This window comes from Nerophis lumbriciformis, linkage group LG33 (assembly GCF_033978685.3).
Source record: "Nerophis lumbriciformis linkage group LG33, RoL_Nlum_v2.1, whole genome shotgun sequence".
In the NCBI taxonomy this organism is placed as follows: Eukaryota; Metazoa; Chordata; class Actinopteri; order Syngnathiformes; family Syngnathidae; genus Nerophis; species Nerophis lumbriciformis.
This window is the reverse complement of record NC_084580.2, coordinates 2,476,965-2,502,471: the sequence shown is the minus strand read 5'-3', so window position 1 is coordinate 2,502,471 and position 25,507 is coordinate 2,476,965. Positions and strand designations below refer to the sequence as shown.

Here is a 25,507-nt window from a genome sequence, read left to right as displayed (position 1 = left end):
ACAGCACAGATAAGAACGAAATTTCATTACATAAGCTCATGGTAGTGCAGGATAAAAAAAAGCAATAAGGTGCATATATAAATAAATAAATATATATAAATAATATATATATATATATATATATATATATATATATATATATATATATATATATATATATATATATATATATATATAAAATAAATAAATATATATAAATATATATATAAAATAAATAAATATATATAAATATATATAAATAAATAAATAGATTACTGTACAGAAAATATATTGCACTTTTTCACATGCACAATATAGGATGTTCAGTATATTCCTGATATATTACTAATATAGTATATTTCCATTTTGAAAAAAACTTCTTGCAACATACATTTTCTTGCCCCTGGATCATTCCAGCAAGTTATTACTGGCCGTGCGGTCTCCCAGAGTGCACTGTCGCGGTGCTAAAAATCCATGTTTTCCATGTTTATTTATATAGCCCTAAATCACAAGTGTCTCAAAGGGCTGCACAAGCCACAACGACATCCTCGGTTCAGAGCCCACGTCAGGGCAAGGAAAAACTCAACCCAGTGGGATGACAATGAGAAACCTTGGAGAGGGCCGCAGATGTGGGTGAACCCCCCCCCCAGTCCATAGTGGGGCCAGCAGGAGACCATCCCGAGCGGAGACAGGTCAGCAGTGCAGAGATGTCCCCAACCGATGCACAGGCGAGCGGTCCACCCCGGGTCCCGACTCTGGACAGCCAGCACTTCATCCATGGCCACCGGACCTGTACCCCCCCCCCCCCCCCCCCCGCCCGCCCTGCCCCCCCCTCCACAAGGGAGAGGGGGGCAGAGCAGGAAAGAAAATAAACGGCAGATCAACTGGTCTAAAAAGGGGGTCTATTTAAAGGCTAGAGTATACAAATGAGTTTTCAGATGGGACTTAAATGCTTAAAATAGTTTCTGTTGTCTAGATGCTTCTACAATGCCCAGATTATAGTTATGTGCTGCATTTTCCACAACATGGCACAACACCACAGGTTAGATGTGCAAGAAAAGAATGTCTCCATGGTGACCGCCGGTAATACACACATAATATGGTATGCATGACTTTTGCACTTGCTTTCAATTGTGCGTGCAGTCTTTGCATAATAGTACACATGATTTTACAGTTAGGAGACGCTATTTAGCACTTGTTTTTTGAGATCTTAGTAGATCAGGCCCTACGCCTCCATGCGACGTATCAGGATATGAATTGGCATGAAAATGTAGAGAGATAGTGCACACATCCTGTTCAAAGTCTTTATCAGCGAGGACCAGCTGCCGGCAGCACACTCAGGCTGCAGGCGACGAGGAAAAGATACTCATTCAGTGGAGCCACACGACGCTGACGGTAAATAACGCTTTAAACAGTTAGAGATTCAAAAGTGTTCCATGACTGTTAACCTATTCTTACTTTACAGCATATTTTCTTAAGAATGAAGGAGCTCCAGCTCCTGTGTCTGCTTTTCTTTGGAGGTCAAGGGTCATTTGCGTGCCCCCACCCCTGTGCCTGTCATGGAAGCCAGGTGAACTGCAGCGGCAGGTCTCTCACCTCCTCTTGGCTCCCCGTCAGCTTCCCGGCAGGCACTACCGAGCTGCATCTCTACAACAACCTGCTGACCACACTCCCAAACGGCCTGCTGGACAAGCACACCTCACTCCGCCATGTCTCCCTGCACGGCAACCCGTGGACGTGTGACTGCGGCGTGCTCTACTTGCGTGGTTGGCTTAGACGACAGCCGGTAGGGGGGCTCTCGTCCCACCTCGGCGTCAACTGCAGCTCCCCTCCTAGCCTGAGAGGGAGGCTGGTGGTGTATCTGACCGAGGAGGAAGTTCTGGACTCGTGTCACTACTGGTACTGCGACCTGGCTTTGGCCTCGCAGGTGTGCCTCTTTGTGTTTGTGCTGCTGCAGGCCGCACTGCTTGTTGCAGTCATCGTGTTCCTCAGGAGGTTTGAAAGACTCTCCAAAAGTGCCAGGAGGACCATGGAGGAGAGCCTTACAGCTGGGGAGGCCCTTATGGAAAATGAGTATATGCGTGTGTATAAATGACCATAACAGCTGAAAGTGCCCTGTTTTAATACAAATATCAACTTTTATATACCATATAGACCAGTGGTTCCCAACCATCGGTGCGGGGACCGGCACCGGTCCGTGACGCATTTGCTACAGAGACATTGAATAATTTATAAACGACCGCATTTTTTCCCACTTTAACTTTCGTCTGTCCCACGAGACACACCAATAATGTATTATAAAACTCCTGATAGGAAGTCGCCATTTGCTATATTTGTTACATCTTTCTTACATGGGACAATGCAAAATAATGAGCATATAAAATGTAAAGGTGCCAAAGTGTAATCAAAAGCTAGGTTCCATCTGCAGTCCGCGGCAGGTTGATGACCAAAGATTGAGTTTGAGTTTGAGTTTATTTCGAACATGCAAGCATACAACACGATACATCACAATTTCCAGTTTCTCTTTTCAACATGTTCGAAAAGGAGTAGGAAGAAGCAGAGCTTATTTAATCTTACCCCTTTTCTTTTACATAACAGTTGCTAAAACTTTTGTTCACTTCCTGTTCTCAATTTATTCACAATATACTCCATAAGTAATCACAATAAAAATAAATAAATAAATAATAATTGGTGAAGTAAGTCATATTTCATATGATGAGATAAGTAAGATTATTTTGAGAATGAAAGAATGGATGGATGAAATAAATTCAGAATGTTTATCATAGTTCTTCTTCTTTGTACTTTGTAAACACTTTAAGTTTGAAGAGTTTCTTGAAGTGGATCATATTAGTGCATTGTTTGATTGCTGAGGGCGGATCAGGAACAAAGTGGCCACAGTAGTTAAAGATGGAGAAGTGCTAAATTGTTGCATATAATAATTGTGCTGAAAGAAGAAAATACACATTTCCTTTGGCCTAGTAAATTAAAGTGCTGGTATACTCCTATTACACAAGTACTCAGCAATAACAGATGTATTTACGCGTGGAAAATTGGAGCAAAAAAAGCTAACATTATTGTGTCTACGGATGAAATATTGCACAAAATATGAATACATAACTTTTAGAATGGAAATAGACAGAAATCTATTGTAACTAATGGCAAGTATTTCTAGCTTTCTTATATATCCATGCTCTTGTCCTTGAATGTGATGTATCACCTATAACTCATCAGATACTAACAGGGGTGCCAAAAAGGGGGGGGGGGGTAAAGGAGACGGATTCTAGGGGCCCATGATGGAGGGGGGCCCAGAGAGGCCCCTAATGATGATGAAATTATAATACAGAAAAAATAATGACACTGTGTTGGGGGCCCTGTAAAGATTCTTTTCATGGGGCCCAAAATCCCTAGCGGCGCCCCTGGATACTAAAGCCAAAACAAAGCCTACTACTAGCAAAAATGAGTACAAAACAAAAGTCTATGGAGAGCTTTTTGCAAAGGCAAAAGGCCAAGGGCTCCCACTAATTCAACATTTTTGGGTGAGATTTTTCATGTATACATTTTTCATGCACTTATTTGCGATACATGTATTTATCCGCCACACGTGGAAGGCCGGTCCCTAAGAATAATGCCTACATTAAATCGGTCCCTTGTGCAAAAAAGGTTGGAGACCCCTGATATAGACTATATTTTGTGTGAATTTATCTTTACTCAATGTGCTAATTCAGTGCTCCCCAACCACCGGCCCGGGGACCGGTACCAGTCAGTGATGCATTTGCTACCGGTCCGCACAGAAACTTTAATCAATTTATAAACTACCGCATTTTCTCAGACTTAACTTTCGCCTGTCCCACTAAACACACCAATAAGCTTGTTAATTGATGTATATTACAACTTATAGTACATGGGACAATGCATATCAATGGACACATAACATTTTAATGTGCCAGATTGTGGCCAAAGGCTAATTTACACGTAGAAAGCCAGTCCGTGATGTATATCCGTGTATGTCCGTGTATGATGCATACATTAAACCAGTCCCTGGTGGAAAAAAGGTTGTGGAACACTGTGCTAATTGGCTTACTGATTGACACACAGTAATAATATGTTATGTGTATAATAAAGAAGGGGCTTTGGAACTGAAGATAATAGATTTATTCTCACAGTAAGTGTGCTGTATTTGAAAATAACAGAACCAACCAAAACAGTCATTTCTGTATAACATGTACTAATGTGTAATTCAAAAATAGCAGAGAATCTCCAATTTTAGAGCATTTAAATTGAACATCAAATACTAATTATGCACCTTAATTCATACTTGCCAACCGTCCCGGATTTTCCGGGAGACTCCCGAAATTCAGCGCCTCTCCCGAAAACCTCACGGGACAAATTTTCTCCCGAAAATCTCCCGAAATTCAGGCGGAGCTGGAGGCCACGCCCCCTCCAGCTCCATGCGGACCTGAGTGACGTGTTGACAACCTGTTCACACGTCCGCTTTCCCACAATTTAAACAGCTAATGATCGAGGGCGAGTTCTTGGTTTCTTATGTGGGTTTATTGTACGGCAGTTTCATTAACGTCCTCCCAGCACGGTAACAACACACAACAACAGCATTTCGTCTACGTAAAGCAGTTCGTCTGCCGTAAACAGCAATGTTGTGACACTTTTAAACAGGACAATACTGCCATCTACTGTACATGCATATGTGACCCACCCATAATGTGTCACATTTTTGTGTTGATTTATTTATTTTATTTTGTGGTTTGAATTCGTTTTTGGAGCTGTCATTCCACATTTATCAGTATTCACATTGGTCAGTAGGGGGCAGTAGGGCGTTTCTTCCCAATTGAATGCTATCACCTGCAGACCGGAAGTGTCTTGTCATTCTGATGAGCGCGACCAGTCTGTGAACAATTGAAACGTCCTGTGTGCTTTTTCCTCCTGTATAACAGGTTAGTTTTGGTGAATCAACTCACTGAATAATATCCATGTGATCTTTATAAGTTAAAAGTACACATTCTGATGGTGGAGCCTAACTCTAAAGTGTTTGTGAGTTGTAGTTTGTATTTGTGAATGAATCCAGTGCACAGCTGCAGTAATCAATACAAAAAGGCGACGTGAGTACGCAATGTTTGTATAGGAACTTCTGATCCTAATTCAGACTCCCAAATTAGAGCTCCCGTTTTCTTATTGATTTTATAATGTATATTTGTATAATGTGTGTGTTCTGAAATAGTGACAGAGAATAGAACAAGGATGGACAATTCAACCCTTAACTCAACAATTAGTAGATGAGTTTTATGTGTAAATAAATGAACACTGAAATGATTTATATATATATAAATAAATAATAATTTATTATATATATATATATATGTAATAAAATATATATATATATAGCTAGAATTCACTGAAAGTCAAATATTTTTTATATATATATATCTTAACCACGCCCCCCACCCCACCCCAACCACGCCCCCCACCCCCCACCCCCACCTCCCGAAATTGGAGGTCTTAAGGTTGGCAAGTATGCCTTAATTGGGTGTGTGATCAAAATATTTTTTTGTCAATTTTTGTCAAATTATTTTTTTACCCAACCACAAAGTCACTTACTGATTTTGTTTGGAGAGTACCTTATTTTAAATTTTCTATAGAAATCAAGTTACAATAATAATAATTGTATTAACAATGATCATCATTATTATTTGTGATGCCATCAGATTTCAATTCACTCAAACACAAAAACTTAATCCTTTTTAAATCATAATTTATTTAAATTAAAGCGAGACTGAAAAGTGCCTATAAAAATCTCACACAAAACAAAATAGGGTATTTTTAGAATGTTATTTCTGTGCCATAATGTATTTCAATTTGTGTTTCGTCAAAATTTGCTTAATTGATGTGTCATCACCTTTTGCAATTTCATACAACATTGTGTTAATAAAGAAATGTGGAAAAAGGTGAAATTTTTCTTCATTACTTGCAAAGCAGTTATACAAAGACATACTAATTTACAGAACACCTGATAAAGACACAAACGTGGATACCATGCACATGCACAAACCATGCAATAATGTAGAAAAAAAAATAAATTTTCATTTCATCCCATTATAATGTAAAACGTTGTTTTTAAAACATGAAACGAGAATAATTAATTCATAAAAATACCATTTTAAAAAAAAACCACAAATTCAACTTGGCTTTTATGAGCGGAACCAATATTTGGGGAACAGTTCTACCACGGACACATGAAGTACAAGGACTCAGTTGTGTTTACACGTGAGGTTTCTCTCAGGCTTCTGTACTGAAAAGTGCCTATAAAAATATCATACGAAACAAAATAGAGTATTTTTAGAATGTTATATCTGTGCCATAATGTATTTCAATGTGTGTTTCGTCAAAATATGCTTAATTGATGTGTCATCACCTTTTGCAATTTGATATAACGTGTTAATAAAGAAATGTGAAAAAAGTAAAATGTTTCTTCATTACTTGCAAAGCAGTTATACAAAGACATAGTAATTTACAGAACACCTAATAAAGACACAATCGTGGATACCATGCACATGCAATAATGTAGAAAATGCATTATTTTTTTGATTTCATCCCATTGTAATGGAAAACTTTGATTTTTAAACATGAAAAGAGAATAATTCATTTTTTTTAAATACATTTAAAAAAATACAATTTTAAAAACAAAAACACAAAATTCAATGTGACTTTTATGAGCGGAACCAATATTTGAGGAACAGTTCCACCACGGACACATTATGTACAAGGACTCGGTTGTGTTTACACGTGAGGTTTCGCTCAAGCTTCTGTACAGAAAAGTGTCAAAATATCAATGACATTATTTGGACACTGAAAATCAACGGTTTGTAATTTTAATAGTATTTGTTGACGAGAATTGATGTTTATATATGTTTTTGATTTAAATCGATTGTTACCAAAGTCGCCGCCTATTATTATTTATGGTTCCCCTTTCTCAGGTAGCGATGGGCAACCTGAGAAAGAAACACAACTGGAAAGGAAGACAGAAAGGCAACCCTAAACAAGCAGTAAACGTAGAAAAAAATGAAATCGCCATCGAAATACGAGGTGACTTAAAACGACGTGATCGGCGCTTTTAGTGGAGCTTAGCAGCAGTTAATAAGTAGTGTTGTGCTTTCCTAGATGGAGTCAGACTGAAGGGTGTCGATGAGAGCAACGCCTTGGTGCTCCCAGCCAACAAAGCCAAAAAGAAGAAATGTTCAGTGCCTCCTGTTTCCACCAAGAAGCCTCTCACTAAGAAGCAGAGGAAGGAACTGGAGAAAGTTCTACAGAAGAAGCAGAAGAAAGCCCAGGTAATAAGCTCCTAATGCTGCTGTACACAACCTCCAAGTGAATTAGTAACTAGTAAAGATTGACACCGATGTGTTCTGTTCAGAGGGCTGACATCCTGACCCGACTGGCGGAAGTGCAGGTTCCAGAATCTGAACTGAAGCTACTGTACACAACATCCAGACTGGGTCTTGGGGACAAGATTTACCACACTAAGCAGTATGTATAGAACAGTGTTTTTCAAGTGTGCCGCGGGAGATTATGTAATTTCACCTATTTGGGTTAAAAATATTTTTTGCCAGCCAGTAATTATAATCTACAAATGAGTGTCGGTGCTGTCTAGAGCTCGGCAGCGTAGCCATGTTATACTTTTCCATATCAGTAGGTGGCAGCCGGTAGTTAATTGCTTTGTAGATGTCAGGAACACGTTGCATGAGACGACAAGGGTTTGTCGTCATATCTAATGCTTAAACCAAAAATAAATAAAAGGTGAGTGCCCCTAAGAAAAAGCATTGAAGATTAGGGAAGGCTATGCAGAACGAAACTAAAACCTAACTGGCTACAAAGTAAACAATAACAGAATGCTGGACGACAGCAAAGACTTACTGTGGAGCAAAGACGGCGTCCACAAAGTACATCCGAACAGGACATGACAATCAACAATGTCCCCACAAAGAAGGATTGCAACAACTTAAATAGTCCTGATTGCTCAAACAAAGCAGATGCATGGAATAACGTTTAAGGAAGACATGAAACTGGTACAGGAAAACACCAACAAAACAGGAAAAGCCACCAAAATAGGAGCGTAAGACAAAAACTAAAACACTACACATAGGAAAACAGCAAAAAACTCAAAATAAGTCACGGCGTGATGTGACAGGTCGTGACAGTACACCTACTTTGAGACAAGAGCTATAGTGATGCATGGTTGGTTATGGTTTAAAGTAGGGCTGGGCGATATGGCCTTTTTTTTATATCTCGATATTTTTAGGCCATATCGCGATACACGATATATATCGCGATATTTTGCCTTAGCCTTGAATGAACACTTGATGCATATAATCACAGCAGTATGATGATTCTATGTGTCTACATTAAAACATTCTTGTTCATACTGCATTAATTTATGCTCATTTTAAACTTTCATGCAGAGAGGGAAATCACAACTAAGTCAATTTACCAAAACTGTATTTATTAAACAGTTATTAAGCACGGGCACAAACATTCATGTCATTTCAAAACAGAAAGTGCAAGATTGTCAGAGACATTTTAAAACAAGCTATTAGTGCACTTTTGTGCCTGATGTCCTCAAGATGACAAATCAAAACAACACTAAATTAAAGTGCACTTTTTGTTCAGAATGCCACTACAATACTTTAAAACAAATAAAGTGCACTTTTGTGCATGATGTCACACAAGATATTTCAATAACTGTCAAATAAAAATTAGCTGCATAATAGGAAATCAAATTGTGTACGTCCTTCGCTATGTGGTAGGTTCCGGCGGACGTTATCTCCTTATGTCGTTTTTTTTTTATACGGTGTTGATGTGGAAATGGTTGCCTCGGCATTTTGTTGGTGTGGCACCGAACGGAGATGTTGACGTGCGGAGTAAGCACTGTTCATTCTCGAGCGGGAGACTTTTCAAATGATGCTACATATTAGCAGTAATGCTACTGATGCTACATATTAGCAGTAATTCTACTTTTTATAGCAACGCTTTCGCCCCACACTTGACATATTACGGTTGTCTGTTCGACATATTCCCACTTGAAGCCAAACCACCGCCAGACGATGGACCCCCTGCTGTTTTTTGGGGGAATTAATTATTCCTTCATATGTTACCAGATTCGCACCTTCTTTCTCTCGTATTACCGCTAGCATCACAGCTAACGTTACCCTTGCTGCTACCTCTTTGCTGCGCGAGGGCGTATACGTATGTGACGTATGACGTGACAGAATGTGACGTGTGTAAGAAGGTGCGCTTGTCTGTCTGTGAGAAGGAGACACAGGAAAGTGCGATGAGAGCCTGTAGTGTAATGCCAGCAGCTAAAAGCAACTGCGTGAGAACACATACTCGAATATCATGATATAGTCATTTTCTGTATCGCACAGAGACAAACCCACGATATATCAATATATCGCCCAGCCCTAGTTTAAAGTCATATCCAACAAAGGGACGGCGTGGCGCAGTGTAAGAGTGGCCGTGCGCAACCCGAGGGTCACTGGTTCAATCCCCACCTAGTACCAACCTCGTCATGTCCGTTGTGTCCTGAGCAAGACACTTCACCCTTGCTCCTGATGGGTGCTGGTTAGCGCCTTGCATGGCAGCTCCCTCCATCAGTGTGTGAATGTGTGTGTGAATGGGTAAATGTGGAAGTAGTGTCAAAGCGCTTTGAGTACCTTGAAGGTAGAAAAGCGCTATACAAGTACAACCCATTTATCATTTATCATTTATAATTGCGACAACAACTTTTTACTGTCAACTGAGTTTAATTTTTGATGATTTCTGCTGGTGGTGTGCCTCTGGATATTTTCAATGAAAAAAATGTGCCTCGGCTCAAAAAAGGTTGAAAAACACTGGTATAGAAGATGAATAAACTACTTATCGACATTTTTTTCTGTGGCAGATCACTCACTTGTTTCAAACTTTCAGGTCATCGGATGAAGTAAAAGATGAAGTTTCTGGCTCAAAGATCAGCAGTGTCAGTGGGGCCAACAGGAAGAGAAAATGGAAAGAAGAAGAAGAAGAGGAGGCGGAAGAAGCAGAGAGTAGTGAAGGTTCATCTGATGATGATGATGATGATGATAATGATGATAACAAGGAGAAGGAAGATGATGCGGTGGACAAAACCGCAGAAGCAAGTGAGTGCAAGGAAATAAGCACTCTGAGTGAGGACTCCAAAGAGGAGGTCAAAGAAGCACAGGATGAGAAGAAGCAGTTGAATAGGATGTTGCAGCCATCTGTCTTCATCCCAGTTGATCGATTACCGAAAATACAGGTAAGAGAAAATTACACTTTACTTTATCCTTATTATTATTGTGCAAGATGTTAGGCCAGCTCTAGTTTTGCTGTTTTAATTAGCCAAATAGTAATCTGCATCATAATTGTACTACCCACAGGATTGCCATCCTCCATAAACCAGGAAGTAAGTTTTTGCGATACAGACGATATATAATATTAAAGAAGATGGGTGGATGGATGATTTAAATTTGGCTTCCAATAGAGATTTTAATACTATCGGAATAATGCATGTTGATGACAGGTGTTTTTCCGTAAATTTGACAGCAACAGCAACACACTGTAACGTTCTTACTAGTGATAAACTACCGTAATCCTCGTCTCCATGGAGACAAATAGACTATGTTTCTCACACGTAACATTATCACTTGAGGATGAAGAATAGCTAAACATGCTACACTACATACAGTAGGAGGATGTAATAAGTCATGCTAATTGCTAGAGGTGGGGGAAATAATAGATTTTTAGATGCATCGCATTAGCAATTTTGACATGGAAGATAATCGAATTGATTAGTAAACGTCAATAATCGATTTATTTGTTGTAAATAAAGTAATGCAGACGGTTGTAAAATTTGGCTGATTGCAGCGAGCCACCTCACCAAGAGATCCGACCAACTCCTTTATTATCGGACACTTATGGTCCAGTTTTGCACACAATTGTATTCATTTAATAAATGTGGGAATTAATTTAACTGTTTGTTATTCCAAATTTATTTTTTTTATAGTTGCAAGTGATAAACGCTTATTTGGTGAAACGAAACAAAATGTAATACTGCGTTAATATACATAAACTAAAGATGCATCAACAATCAATTTTTAATCGGATCGTAGCTCCTGAATCGTTATCGGAGCTACGAATTCCTAAGCTCGAGCTCTTGAATGTAAATAGGAGTGGGCGGATCGGTGTATGGTCGATACTGAAGTGATTACATCGATATTTTAAAATACAAGTACCTGAAGACAGGAAAACTTTAAGGGCAAATCCAAATAATTCATTTCGGAGCCAATAGTAGTTTTTGCTTAGTTTTTCTTGCTTAGTTTGTTTAGTTATTTTGAACTATTGATTTTATTTTAATATTTAAAAGGGAATAAGGAAATCTTTTAAATATTAATTCATATTTTTACACCGCCATTCTGTGTTTTAGTCTCATTACATCCATCCATCCATCCATTTTCTACCGCTTATTCCCTTCGGGGTCACGGGGGGCGCTGGAGCCTATCTCAGCTACAATTACAGTTGTGATCAAAATTGAATAATTTAATTATACTGAACATTTTAAGTATGAACATTGGTAGGACCAATACTGCCTTTGTAACTACTTGGTATTGGATCAATACCCAAATTTGTAGTATCGTTCACAACCAAAGTAAAGTATCCAAACAACAGAAGAATAAGTGTTTTTTTTACATTTTAACACAAGGGTAGGTAGAACCATGTTACAACAGAAAGTAACCAGGACCAGCTATTGATAATAGATTTGAGAAAATAATACAACTGGAAATGACGCAATATGTTATCGCATACGTCGCATACGAAATTGTTTGATTAACATTTAAATGCCTAATAATATATTGTGATATATATCGTATCGCAGGAGGTTGCAATGTATATTGCAATATAGATTTTTGGCAATGTCGTCCATCTCTACCAGGAAGTAGCCTGTTAACTGACAAACTAATGCACAAATTCACCGTGGACTGCGGTCTGCTTTCTGCTGACTAACATTCTTATTCCTCATACTGCAATACAAGCTGTGTACTGACTGTATGGTAAACTGTACGGTAGGGGTGTAACGGTACGTGTATTTGTATTGAACCGTTTCGGTACAGGGGTTTCGGTTCGGTTCGGAGGTGTACCGAACGAGTTTCCACACGGACATATTAAGTAGCGTACCGCACGTTGTGTAAACAATGCACACCGAGGTACAACACACGGCATGCTAGCAACGACCGGGATACGACAACATGTAAATGCCAGAGCTGGAAGACCCTCTTGCCTCGTTAATATTTCCCGCTTGGGAACACTTCAGTGCGATACAACAATGGAGGACGGAGGTATGCCAACATTGTTCAGCAGCAGCAGGTATGCTTCTGCCAACACGTCAAACATGCTAACCCATTTGAAGCGTCACCACCGCATTCAAGCAGCCTCTCCTCGGCGAGTCAGGCAGGGCTAAAGCAATAACAAATGTTTTTATAGCAGCAGATTTAAGTCCATATTGCATTAAGAACTAGATTTTGACCCACTTCTATGGCGGAAGAACAATGAGCCCATATATCCTCTTACTGCCAAGTTAGCCAGGCGGGGGGGGGGGGAAGAAAAGTTAATCTGAGGCTGAGTTGACTTGAAACTGTTTAATGTTGCACTTTTTATATGTAGAAGAAAAGTTTTGTCATTTTATTTAATCTGAGCAACAACTTGTGGCAGTTTAATGTTGGTTAACGTGGACCCCGATTTAAACAAGTTGAAAAACTTATTCGGGTGTTACCATTTAGTGGTCAATTGTACGGAATATGTACTGTACGGTGTAATCTACTAATAAAAGTCTCAATCAATCAAAAAAAGCACTTTATATGTAGAAAGGTTTTGTTAAGAAACCATTCTGAGCCTTATCTTATTTAGTTTTGATTTTATATATGTTGACCACATTAACCCTGGCAATGGACCCTGTGTGTATATGTATGTTATGCCATTGTTTACAAATTTGGTAAATAAATAACCAAAAAATTTATATTTTGTTGTTTTCTTACCGAACCGTGACCTCGAAACCGAGGTACGTACCGAACCGAAATTTTTGTGTACCGTTACACCCCTACTGTACGGTAATTTTTAAAATCGTTGATGAAATGTGGGAAGTGTACACATGGTATCTTTGAAACTAAGTAACACATTTTGTGTCTCTGGCTTGTAGGAGGCTCGTTTGAAGCTGCCCATCTTGGCAGAGGAGCAGGTGATCATGGAGGCCGTGAGCGAGAACCCCTGTGTCATCATCTGTGGAGAGACGGGAAGTGGAAAAACTACGCAAGTGCCTCAGTTTCTGTATGAAGCCGGCTACGGCAGGTTGGAACCCATCTTTCTGTGTGTAGTGCACCTACAAGCTTAGAGATCATTGTTGACGTGGGTCGTGTTTCCTCCCCCCAGTGACACAGGCATCATTGGTATCACTGAGCCAAGAAGAGTAGCAGCAATCAGTATGTCCCACCGAGTGGCAAAAGAGATGAACGTGTCCACACGGTAACACACATGCACTAATGCTAATATTATGTTCAACTTTATTACATTGTTTTTGTCTGTGTTGTTTAGAATGGTGTCCTATCAGATCCGATATGAGGGGAATGTGACTGATGAAACCAAAATCAAGTTCATGACAGATGGTGTTCTTTTGAAGGAGATCCAGAAGGTAGAAGCTCTACAGAACTGCAGTTCTTTAATTTAATTATTTACATTCTGGTTACGTCCAGTTGTTTGCTTTAGTTAAGTTTTTTAAATATATAGTTTTTAGATTTAATCCCTTTTTCCATGGATCTGTTTTAAATTGGTAATTTGTTTTTATCCAATAATTATTTTTATGTAGAGATATTGAGAAAGCGCTTGAAAATTAGGATGTAGTGTTTTTTTTGAGCAACAAACCACCTGTTATATTAAAAGTAAAAACAGTTTGTACATGCAATTTTTTGTTTTATTTTCCTGTCACTCACACAAACAAATCTGGAAAAATGCAGCCATGACACAGAGACTCGAAAAGGGATATTCATAAACGAGAACTGTCGTTATGGCCTCAGTCCTTTGCACAGTCCTCTGTACATGTTTGTGTATATGAAGCTTTTAAGTGCTAGTATAACTTGGAAATCCATCCGGGAAAAAAAAAAAGTTTAAATTAGAATATTGATTAAAAGGGGTTTATTCTTTTTTCTGTGTAACTAGGATTTCCTGCTGCAGCGTTACAGCGCTATCATCATAGACGAGGCCCACGAGCGAAGCGTGTACACAGACATTTTGATCGGACTGCTTTCTCGTATTGTTCCACTGAGAAACAAGGTAACAAGCAGCGTGTGTCTGTCTGAGTGTGACCTTTTCATTTCTTATGCTGCAGTAATGTTAACTTGCTGTTTTGTGTATCCTCTGTCTGCAGAAAGGTTTGCCCATGAAGCTGCTGGTGATGTCAGCTACTCTGCGTGTGGAGGACTTCACCGACAACCAAAAGTTGTTTAAAATGCCCCCACCCACCATTAAAGTGGATGCACGCCAATTCCCTGTCACCATACACTTCAACAAACGCACCCCACTAGATGATTACACAGGAGAGGCCTTCCACAAAACCTGCAAGATTCACCGGATGCTGCCTTCAGGTGCGCAAATGTATTTTTACTGCTTCTTTGTTGCGCCCAAGTGGACAGTCTTTGTGAACTCATTGTCATTTGTCCATGCTTCAGGGGGTATCCTGGTGTTCCTTACCGGTCAGGCCGAGGTTCACAGCCTTTGCAGACGACTGAGAAAAGCGTTCCCTTTCAGGAAGGGCAACACAACCACTGGTAAGTGTGTTATACATTTGCACTTTAAAACAAGCAAGTTTTTGCCTGATTTTTGTTTTTCTGTCCAGGCCATGATGAGGAGGGGGCAGATCACTCAGAGGCAGGGAAAAAGTTCAAGAAGGCCAAACATAAGAAGACAATTGTATGTTTGACTGTTATGTTGTGTATCATTGAACTACATTTAACCAGATTACATTGTGACAATGTTGTGGTCTCTTTGCCTACAGTCACTGCCTCGTATCGACTTGGACAACTACTCTGCTTTGCCTGTGGACGAAGGAGATGAGGACAGGGAAGCAGGCATTGCAGAAGACGAGGACGAAGGCTCTGACCTGGACATCGGAGATGATCCCGGCGACACAGGTGAGCCTTGGCACTAATTTCACAACAGTAGAGGGATGTGAAACCTATCAGCTGAAAAGTTATGTTGTGTTTTATTCTCGTAGAAGAGAAGGCTGACCCGTCCATCCCCATGTACGTCCTCCCGCTCTATTCTCTTTTGGCTCCTGAACAGCAGGCCAAGGTAAACAAACAAAACAAACTGACCTGAAGATTATATGAGTCTATTTTTACTCCTATCATAATAATATCAAAAGAGGAAGTCTTTATTTAAGGCATATAGCCTCGCCTCCCAAAAATAGTACTATTATATAGTGATAGTACTATTAGTTGTCCAAATGTATGGCTTAAAACTTCTGGCAAATTAAAAAGTTAAGGCTTTTGCTCATTGTATAGATTTGTCCACTGTTCCTGGCGATGAAGTCATGTTATCGATGGGAAAATGTATTATTAGACAATATGATTTGCCTGAGCGGCTAGGAGACACAGAGTAACAAGCGGTAGAAAATGGATTAGAAAGGACAGATTTAAAAAAACTTTTTTTTTTTTTTACTTGGGATTTCCCGCAGGCCGGATTATGGATGCTGGCTGGCCAGATCCGGCCCGCGGGCCGTAGTTTGGGGACCCCTGATCTAGAATATAAATAGCTAAAAGAAAATTTTACCAAAATCCCGAATTTCTTCGAAATACAAGGTAACAAATATTACCAAGAGTCCACAACTCTATCATAAAATCAATTATAAAATTAGGGCCGTCAATTTTAATGCATTAATTGTGTGATTAATCACAAAATGTATGCGTTAACAGATTAATCACGCAAATTATTTTAAGCGCTCTTTTATTTTAACCGCGAAAATCACCGCTTTCCATCCAAGCTGATGGAGCTTCAGAGGTGCTGCAAAGACAAAAGGGCAAAACTGCCCACAGCTAGGTGTGCCAAGCTTGTGGCATCGTATTCAAAAATACTTGAGGCTGTAATTGCTGCCAAAGGTGCATCAACTAAGTATTGAGCAAAGGGTCTGAATACATGTGATATTTTAGTTTTTTTTAATTGTAATACATTTGCAATAATTTCTACATTTGTTTTTTTCTGTCAAGACGGGGTGCTGAGTGTTCAATAATGAGAAATAAAATGAACTTTTTTGATTTTATTAAATGGCTGCAATGAAACAAAGAGACACAAATTTAAAGGGGTCTGAATTATTTTGGTACCACTGTATGTACCGTATGTGATAATTGTGTTTTTTACTTGCAATTATTTTACAAAATTTCCTAAAGTGTGTCATTCTCTCCCAGGTGTTCAGGCCTCCTCCTCCTGGCACTCGTCTGTGTGTGGTCGCCACCAATGTTGCTGAGACCTCGCTGACAATCCCTGGCATCAAATATGTGGTTGACTGCGGGCGGGTGAAGAAGCGTTTCTATGACCGTGTGACGGGCGTGTCCTCATTTAAGGTGACTTGGACCTCGCAGGCCTCAGCCAATCAGAGGGCGGGTAGAGCTGGGCGAACGGAGCCGGGACACTGTTACAGGTACGAGTTATTGTTGTGTCTGCTTGAGGAGAATGTGTTTCTTAATGAGAGTTATGTAACCCTTCTGCAGGTTGTACTCGTCTGCGGTGTTTTGCGACTTCAGTCCATTCTCTGAAGCAGAGATCACTCGCAGGCCTGTAGACGATCTTGTCCTGCAGATGAAAGATCTCAACATAGAAAAGGTCCCTTCATAGATCATCGGCTGACTTATGTTGAAAAAAAATAATTATAATAATAGTATTTATTGTGGTTGCAGGTGGTCAATTTTCCTTTTCCCACTCCTCCGCCTATTGAAGCTCTTGTTGCAGCGGAACAGTTGCTCGTCTCCTTAGGAGCACTCAAACAGCCGCCTCGCATTGGGAGGTAACTATCTTTTTCCACTCCCGTCGTTATATTGGAAATATTTCAGTCAGTTAAAAGATTAGATTGCCTATATTTATATTTATTGGTTATACTATACCGGATAGCAGTATTTAACATGTCAGATGTAAACATATGTACCGTAAATTGGTGTGTTGTTTTAAATTGCTGTATAGTCCCCTCTGTTTTCAACATACTCGATTATCCCCCTAATGCTAAACGACATTTATTGATGTCATCAGCCATATTTATTGATTACTTTTTACGTTTTTTAAAAGCTATCTGTCTTCTTCCAGGGTAAAAGAGATGGAGCAAGCCAGGCTGAGCTCGCCTATTACGCCGCTGGGCAGAGCCATGGCCTCTTTCCCTGTCGCGCCGCGCTACGCTAAGATGCTGGCGCTCGGCAAGCAGCAGGAGTGCTTGCCCTACGTCATCGCCTTGGTCGCTGCCATGACAGTCAGGGAGCTTTTCGAAGACCTCGATAGGTGAGGATGCATTCGGTTTGAAATATACAGTGCCTATATTAGATGGCGAAAGTAAATATATTATGGTTATTATGATTCTTGTTCAGACCTGCAGGTAGTGAAGATGAGAACTCCAAGCTCTCCCAACGTCGTGCTCGTCTGGCCCAAATGAGGAGGTTGTGGGCAGGGCAAGGGGCTTCACTCTTGCTTGGGGATCTCATGGTCATGTTAGGTAAGTTTGTTTTGTTTGGGGTGGCATCCACTGCAGGCATAAGTCTGGGTACTGGGGTTGTGCGATTACGATTATAAATCAGGGTTTGTTAACCTTTTTGACCTCGGACCTGGGGCCCACTCAAATGTTAACAATGAAATAGTAATCTTACTTGTAATTTTAATCATATTCTATAATTATATCTCACCTACAGTACGAACACTTTAACAGGCCACACCTTGTCAAATGATATGGAACCATGTGCCTCCCTGCTTGGCAGTCAGCAGCAAGGGTTGGAATCAGGGGTTAAATCACCAAATGATTCCCGAGCGTGGCCACAGCTGCTGCTCACTGCTCCCCTCACATCCCAGGGGGTGAACATGGGGATGGGTCAAATGCAGAGGATAATTTCACCACACCTAGTGTATGTGTGTGACCATCTTTGGGACTTTAAATTTAACTTTAATCACAAAGATTATTATCAAGGCTTAGCTCATAAAAAAAAGAGGTACATACAAACATGCAGTGCTAAAATAAATACACTCTAAATAAATTAATAATAAATAATAATATATGGTTATGCTTAAATAAACTGTCAATAAAATATATGTGCAAATGAAAATACAGCTTACCACTTCCGTCATAATTTTTGCGCTTAAGGAACTTCTCTATGACTTTAGCTCCAGACTTCTTCTCTTTGTTTGATATAGTCATTACTGCCACAAGTGGTGGAAAAGTGTTTTAGAACTGTGTACCGCTGCGACCCATATTGAAAAATAGATATTTTTTGGCGGCTCTCTATAGGGCGCACGCGACCCAACAATGGTTAAGAAACACTGATATAAATTATATAAATTTGGCCGACGATAGAGCTTCTAATACTATCGTTATATCGTGATAATGCATGTTGATGACACATTCTAGCAGTGTCCCACAAATTTGACAGCGACAAGCACACATTTACATCCTCAACACAATGTAGTATTCTCGCTAGTGGCCATGTCACGTCACAGTACAAAGACACTTCTAAGTCAGCTATCCAAATAAGCTTATTTTCTTACAAGTATCAAACCTGGAAAAGCTTATTATGTTACACAACACACTGTAGAAGGATAACGCTAACTGCAAGCGAGAGCTCTTGAATGTAAACAAAGTGGGCGGATTGATACAAATATTGACCGTACCGAGACAAAGTAAAGTATCAGTATACATTAAGGTCGATACTACAGTGCTTACACCGATATTGCTTACCGGTATAGCTCGGTTGGTAGAGCGGCCGTGCCAGCAACTTGAGGGTTGCAGGTTCGATCCCTGCATCCGCCGTCCTAGTTACTGCCGTTGTGTCCTTGGGCAAGACACTTTACCCACCTGCTCCCAGTGCAACCCACACTGGTTTAAATGTAACTTAGATATTGGATTTCACTATGTAAAGCGCTTTGAGTCACTAGAGAAAAGCGCTATATAAATATGATTCACTTCACTTATTGTTGGGAATCAAAAAATCTTTTGTCGTTTTTGTTATAGTTTAGAAACTCAGGAAATAAGTCCCCGGATACAGGAGGGCTTTAAGTGCAAAAACCAAAGGTTTTACTGTAAATCAATGCCAATAGTAAGAACTAGTTTAAACATTCCTAAAAAATCTACAAATGTCCTATTATTGGCTTGATAATGTTACATAGCCCTCCTGTGTTTTGGTCTGATTATAATTGTGATTAAAAAATGTTGTCATTCAATGATCTTGAAAATTTTAAGTATCAGTAAGCATTGATATAAACAATACTGCTCCTGTAACTACTTAGTATTGGATTGACACCCAAACGTGTGGTATATCCTAAAACCAATGTTAAGAATTGAAACAGCAGAAGAATAAGGTATTGTTACATTTCAACAGAACGGTATATAAAACCACATTACAGCTGAAAGTAACCAACTATTAATACAAAATTAACAATTATATTATTACTTGTTTTGAGTAAACATTTGTAACCCGTTTTTTATTGGTTATTTTATCATTTACATACCAAACAATATGTTGTGACATACTGTATGTCGTTATCCCAGGAGGCTGCAATATATAGTGTATTGTGATACAGAATTTAGGCCATATTGCCCATACCTACTGGTTATAGTCTGCATGTCTCACTGCAGGTGCTGTCGGTGCGTGCGAATTCACCGGCTGCACGGCCAAATTCTGCGAAGACAACGGGCTGAGATACAAAGCCATGGTGGAGATCAGGCGGCTCAGAAGTCAACTTACTAATGCAGGTAGTTAATATGAAATGTGCCTAAATGCAAAGATGTGAACACCTGTGTTAGAAGCACACATCATCATATAATATTTTTTCCCAGTGAACGCTGTGTGCCCAGAGCTGGGCATGTTTGTCAACCCCAAGATGAGTCCGCCTACAGAGCACCAGGTGGTGTGCTTGCGACAGATCACTTTAGCAGGACTCGGGGACCATCTGGCAAGAAGAGTGCAGGCGGAGGAATTGTTAGATCCAAAATGGATAAACGCTTACAAGGTGAGCCCCTTGTGTGTGTTTTGGTATCACTTTCCTACACCGCTTTACATTTTCCCCCCATCCCCAGACGCCGCTTATAGACGACCCGGTGTTCATTCACCCGACGTCGCCACTATTCAAAACACTTCCTGAGTTTGTCGTCTACCAAGAAATCTTGGAGACTACCAAGATGTACATGAGAGGTTAGTCTGCATATGTACAAACTTGTACTGTATTTTATGTTCTGTTTTTTTTACATACAGTACAATATTGCGCAAGTGTGTTAGGCCTGGGGTCGGCAAACCGCGGCTCTGGAGCCACTCGAGGGGCTCCCTGGAGCTTTTTCAAAAATGTATAAAAATGGAAAAAGATTAAGGAAAAATTATAATTTTTGTTTTAATATGGTTTGTGTAGGAGAACAAACATGACACAAACCTTCCTAATTGTTAGAAAGCCCACTGTTTATACTAAACATGCTTCACTGTTGAGAGTATTTGGCAAGCGCATTTTGTTTTTGGCACCGTAGTTTGTTTACATGTACAACTTACACTGGCGCAGGCACAGAAAGACGTGTTTAATGCCACTTCTTCTTTGTCTGATTATGTCTACCAAACCTTTTTTGCTCTGCATGAATCCACAGAGGTGAGCTTTGTTGATGTTATTACTTGTTGGAGTGCTAATCAGGCATATTTGGTCAGCACATGACTACAAGCTAATCAATGCTAACATGCTATTTAGGCTTGCATCATTATGCCTCATTTGTAGTATATTTGAGTTCATTTAATTTCCTTTACTCATGTCCTTTTTGTATTTAATTTATATGTGCATGTCTCATGACACATTATCTGTATGTAATATTGGCTGCATTTCTGATAGTTGTTTATGTTATAGACCACAGCAAACGTTAACCAGCTTGCAAAGATTGTAATAAATCCATTAGTAGAAGACAGCCTACCATTTCCTTTAACTTGGACATACATCTATAACTTTGGCCACTCTATGCCAGTAATTTCAAGGAGTTATCTCACCCTCTGAGAAATATCAGTTGTATTAATGTTTTCCAATGCTGTAAAAATGTGTAGAATAAATATTACATTTCAACACGTCTGTCAATCAGAATCAGAATCAGAAATACTTTATTAATTCCAGAGGGGAAATTAAGATTTGCGTCAGCCTGTGACACATAATCATTTTGATAGTAGGCTATTATAGCTAATATAGACACATCATGTGTTGCCTTCATTATAAGCCTTATATAAGGCTTGTATTTGTTTGTGGCTCCAGACAGACTATCTTTGTATTTTGGGTCCAATATGGCTCTTCAAACATTTTGGATTGCCGACCCCCTGTGTTAGGCCTTCGTATAGTGCGGGGGTCGGCAACCCGCGGCTCTAGAGCCGCATGCGGCTCTTTAGCGCCGCCCTAGTGGCTCGCTGGACCTTTTCAAAAATTTATGAAAAATGGAAAAAGATGAGGGGGGGAAAAAAAATTGTTTTTGTTTTAATATGGTTTCTGTAGGAGGACAAACATGACACAACCCTCCCTAATTGTTATAAAGCACACTGTTTATATTAAACATGCTTCACTGATTCGGGTATTTGGCGAGCGCCGTTTTGTCCTACTAATTTTGGCGGTCCTTGAACTCACCGTAATTTTACATGTATAACTTTCTCCGACTTTGTAGGACGTATTTTATGCCACTTCTTTTTCTGTCTCATTTTGTCCACCAAACTTTTAATGTTGTGCGTGAATGCACAAAGTTGAGTTTTGTTGGTGGTTTTGACTTGTGTGGAGTGCTAATCGGGCATATTTGGTAACTGCATGACTGCAAGCTAATCGATGCTAACATGCTATTTAGGCTAGCTATATGTACATATTGCGTCATTATGCCTCATTTGTAGCTATATTTGAGGCCATTTAGTTTCCTTTAGGTCCTCTTAATTCAATTTATATCTCATGACACACTATGGCTTTTAATTTTTTGTGGCTCCAGACAGATTTTTTTTTTGTATTTTTGGTCCAATATGGCTCCTTCAACATTTTGGGTTGCCGACCCCTGGTCTAGTGTATTCTTTTACACGGACAACAAATTGCAAAACAATGTAAGTATATGTTGTAGGGCTCTCTAAAATCTTCATGGAATGGAACCCTTATTAAGCCTTCAGAGTCCAGGGTAGTATTTAGCAGCTATACATTATTTTGTGTTTACCTTTTATATTTCCCCATATATACTGTTGATCTGGCCTAGGTTGGTTTCCTTTGTTTCAATACAGCTTCAAGTGTATGACTATACTGTTTTAATTTTGACATAGTGGAATACCACATTGGGCCTAAAATCACACTAAAACCTCAAATCTGAGTAGAGTGAAGAATGTTTTACTGTAAAAATGTCTCGTGTAATGAGCCCTTATTACTAAAAATGTGAATATCAGGTGTATGATTTAAAAATGTACAGTATGTACACATTTAGTCCACAACAAATAGTGTTAAATTCCAAAAAAGTGTTTTTGTCCAACTCTAAAAGCTGAAAATACTGTAAAACCGATAGCAATGTTGGCTTACTTTTACCCTTCTACCTCAGCAACGAAACAGCCTCTAATACTTTGATTGATTGATGAAGCGCTTTTTTTCGCTAATAAGAAAGTGGTGTCATGTTTTAGTGCCGACTTTACTTTCAGAGGGCTGGTTTCCTGCACTAAAAGCGCATATAAAGGAGCAGTAAACATGATTTACAAAGTAATGGTGAACATTAGCGATCATAAATCTGATTTTACATGTCTAATTTACACTATATAAAGACTAGTATGCAGTTTAAAGTCAGGCTACGCCACCCATTATGGTGCGCCTGTGTAGACCGCTGATTCGAGGTTGTGGACTCTTGAGTGTTTGTTAGTATAATAGCCAATGTCTGTGCTTTCCTGTTCCTGTCAGGTGTGTCCGCGGTGGAAGCCGAGTGGGTCCCCCAGCTCCTGCCACAGTACTGCCATTTCAGCTCTCCTCAGGAGACACCGCCACCGTGGTTTTGTTCCTCCACAGGCACCATTCGATGTCACCGCTCAAGCACCTTTTGTATGTAGCTTAACTTTTTCCCTCATTTTAAGGAAATTCAACTCCCGTGTTTTTTGTCTTGTAGTCCGAGTGGCATGGCAGCTGCCTGCTGTGGAGATGGAATATCCAGACGGTCTGGAGCGATACAAACTGTTTGCTCAGTTTCTTCTTGAGGGACAGGTACTGCAGGGTGGATCGCATTTACACGGTTGTAGTAACATTTTTTAGAACATTTTATTAGAAATCTCTTCCAAATCCACACCAGATTTTTTTCTTGCACTACTAAACAATCTATGGTTAAATACTGTTTAATCACTACATGTTTGTAGTTGTAGTTTGTCCTTTCTGAAGTGTCTGGCTACAATCTGTAAAAAATATTAATCTGGATTTTTTTCCATTAATTTAACTGTTTTTATTATTACACACACAGCACAGCCTTTAAAATCCCTATCATTTTTATTACAGAAAAAAGTATTTCTATTATTGCCCAGGGTCTGAATCTTTATAGCAAAGTTCATCCCAAATCAAATCCAGGTTGCATATATTCATTGCGTAAATTGAATACTATAGAATGCATTTACTGTACTGTCATTGCAATACATACAACTCTACAATAATGCTTACATGCTTACATTGCTGTCATAAATGTAGTTGTTTGGTTATTTTTATTCATATTATTTTATATGTTGCTGTTTATATGTGCCCTGCGATTGGCTGGCAACCAGTCTCGGGAGTACCACGCGTCTCGCCTAAAGTCACTTGGCATAGGCTCCATCTTCAGGCATGTGAGCACCCTTTGAGAAAAAAAGAGGAACATTTATATCGGCACAAAGTGCTGCCATGCAGTCCCCAAAGAAAATTTGTAAAATCAAGACTAAATATCCTGCAATTGGGTGGATTTCCACACTTTATTTTACCTTGAGACTTATTCTCATCCACCAACCTCTTTTGGCTGTCATTTTGGCACTGAAATGTCTCATGTAACTTTCCACAGAATTTGTTGTAGATATTTTATATCGGCACAAAGTGCTGCCATGCAGTCCCCAAAGAAAATTTGTAAAATCAAGACTAAATATCCTGCAATTGGGTGGATTTCCACACTTTATTTTACCTTGAGATTTATTCTCATCCACCAACCTCTTTTGGCTGTCATTTTGGCACTGAAATGTCTCATGTAACTTTCCACAGAATTTGTTGTAGATATTTTTCATTATTAAAATTAAAATGTAATGTAAAATTTTTATTACATGCAAAGAACTCAAAGGTTGACCATTTTGGACGGCGTAGCTCGGGTGGTAGAGCGGCCATGCCAGCAACTTCAGGGTTCCTGGTTCGAATTAATTAAGAGTTGGACGATATCGGCAAAAAAGCCATTATCGGACATCTCTAATCCTTATGAGCGGTATAGAAATTAAATGGATGGATATTTAATTATTCATATAAGTAGTTAATATGGATGGATGGATAATAGTTACTTGTATTTACTTTTTCTCCGTGTACCCAGAAAAAAGTGTGAAGTCCTTATTTCCGTTGATTTCATATGTAATAAATATTCAAGTATTGGTGGAGGTCTGGCCTTTCAGTGTTCATGTTTGTCCGGTGTGCAGGTGTGTCCCAAACTGAAGGCCCACAGGAGTCATCTGCTGTCCAATCCATCCATCATGATGAAAATGTGGTCTAAGTAGGTCAATGCCCTCACTTACAATTTCTCAAAAGAAAGAAAACGAGCGACTTCTCACTCTTCTTTGACAGGCTGCAGCCCAGGACGGAAGCCGTGCTTGGGGCTCTCGTGTCACAGAGAGTCGACTGCAGAGACGCCCTGCTCTCCCTGTGGAAGACTGAAGATAAATGTGCGTATTTGTTGACGCTGCCAAAACTTGTCTGCTTTTAGGTTTTCACCTAACCTTTGTATTTATACCCGCACAGTTCTGCTGTCTCCTTACTGTCAGTGGCTACCTGAGGCAATGCATGAGGACATTGCCAAGAGTTGGCCTCCGCTATGAAAACTGGCCTGAAAAAAACGGAAGTGTGCAGAAGACAAGAATGACCATTTTCACTACTCTGTATTTTTGTACATGCATCTTGTGGTAAAACCATCTGTTAGGACTCAGATAATTAATTGTGCTCCTGTCAACCATGTGCGTTTGATTTAGTCTTCATAAGACTCATTAAAGTATTAAACTTGGGGTAAATGAATTTTGTG

General features: G+C 39.6%; 2 protein-coding genes across 3 annotated transcripts; both read left to right on the top strand.

Moving 5' to 3' along the window:
- The first annotated feature begins 1,304 nt into the window (after positions 1 to 1,304).
- gp1bb (glycoprotein Ib platelet subunit beta) lies at positions 1,305 to 2,759 on the top strand. Of its 2 annotated transcripts, none has more exons than XM_061928874.1 (2): positions 1,305 to 1,374; positions 1,445 to 2,759. In XM_061928874.1, the coding sequence occupies exon 2, from the start codon at positions 1,460 to 1,462 to the stop codon at positions 2,072 to 2,074; it is 615 nt and encodes a 204-aa protein (XP_061784858.1). In that variant the 5' UTR covers positions 1,305 to 1,374; positions 1,445 to 1,459; the 3' UTR covers positions 2,075 to 2,759. The 2 variants fall into 2 exon arrangements, with proteins under 2 accessions (XP_061784858.1, XP_061784859.1); XM_061928875.1 differs by having other exon boundaries at positions 1,327 to 1,374; positions 1,459 to 2,759.
- A 3,962-nt stretch (positions 2,760 to 6,721) lies between these two features.
- dhx37 (DEAH (Asp-Glu-Ala-His) box polypeptide 37) lies at positions 6,722 to 25,477 on the top strand. Its single transcript, XM_061928915.1, has 27 exons — positions 6,722 to 6,850; positions 6,966 to 7,074; positions 7,150 to 7,319; positions 7,403 to 7,515; positions 9,952 to 10,297; positions 13,232 to 13,380; positions 13,462 to 13,554; positions 13,624 to 13,720; positions 14,245 to 14,358; positions 14,453 to 14,669; positions 14,754 to 14,852; positions 14,921 to 14,994; positions 15,080 to 15,215; positions 15,299 to 15,375; positions 16,488 to 16,720; positions 16,791 to 16,902; positions 16,977 to 17,083; positions 17,377 to 17,565; positions 17,652 to 17,776; positions 19,904 to 20,020; positions 20,105 to 20,277; positions 20,345 to 20,459; positions 23,188 to 23,325; positions 23,390 to 23,484; positions 24,912 to 24,985; positions 25,057 to 25,154; positions 25,231 to 25,477. Exons 2-27 carry the CDS (start codon positions 6,972 to 6,974, stop codon positions 25,305 to 25,307), a joined length of 3,441 nt encoding a protein of 1,146 aa, XP_061784899.1. The 5' UTR covers positions 6,722 to 6,850; positions 6,966 to 6,971; the 3' UTR covers positions 25,308 to 25,477.
- The last annotated feature ends 30 nt before the right edge of the window (positions 25,478 to 25,507 follow it).

Bases quoted from the DNA above. Each gene is read 5' to 3' on its own strand.
- dhx37 (XM_061928915.1), top strand. From the start codon at position 6,972: ATGGGCAACCTGAGAAAGAAACACAACTGGAAAGGAAGACAGAAAGGC. The intron at 15,216-15,298 runs GTGAGCCTTGGC...TTATTCTCGTAG, and splicing joins AGATGATCCCGGCGACACAG to AAGAGAAGGCTGACCCGTCC. The intron at 25,155-25,230 runs GTGCGTATTTGT...ATACCCGCACAG, and splicing joins GTGGAAGACTGAAGATAAAT to TTCTGCTGTCTCCTTACTGT.
- gp1bb (XM_061928874.1), top strand. From the start codon at position 1,460: ATGAAGGAGCTCCAGCTCCTGTGTCTGCTTTTCTTTGGAGGTCAAGGG.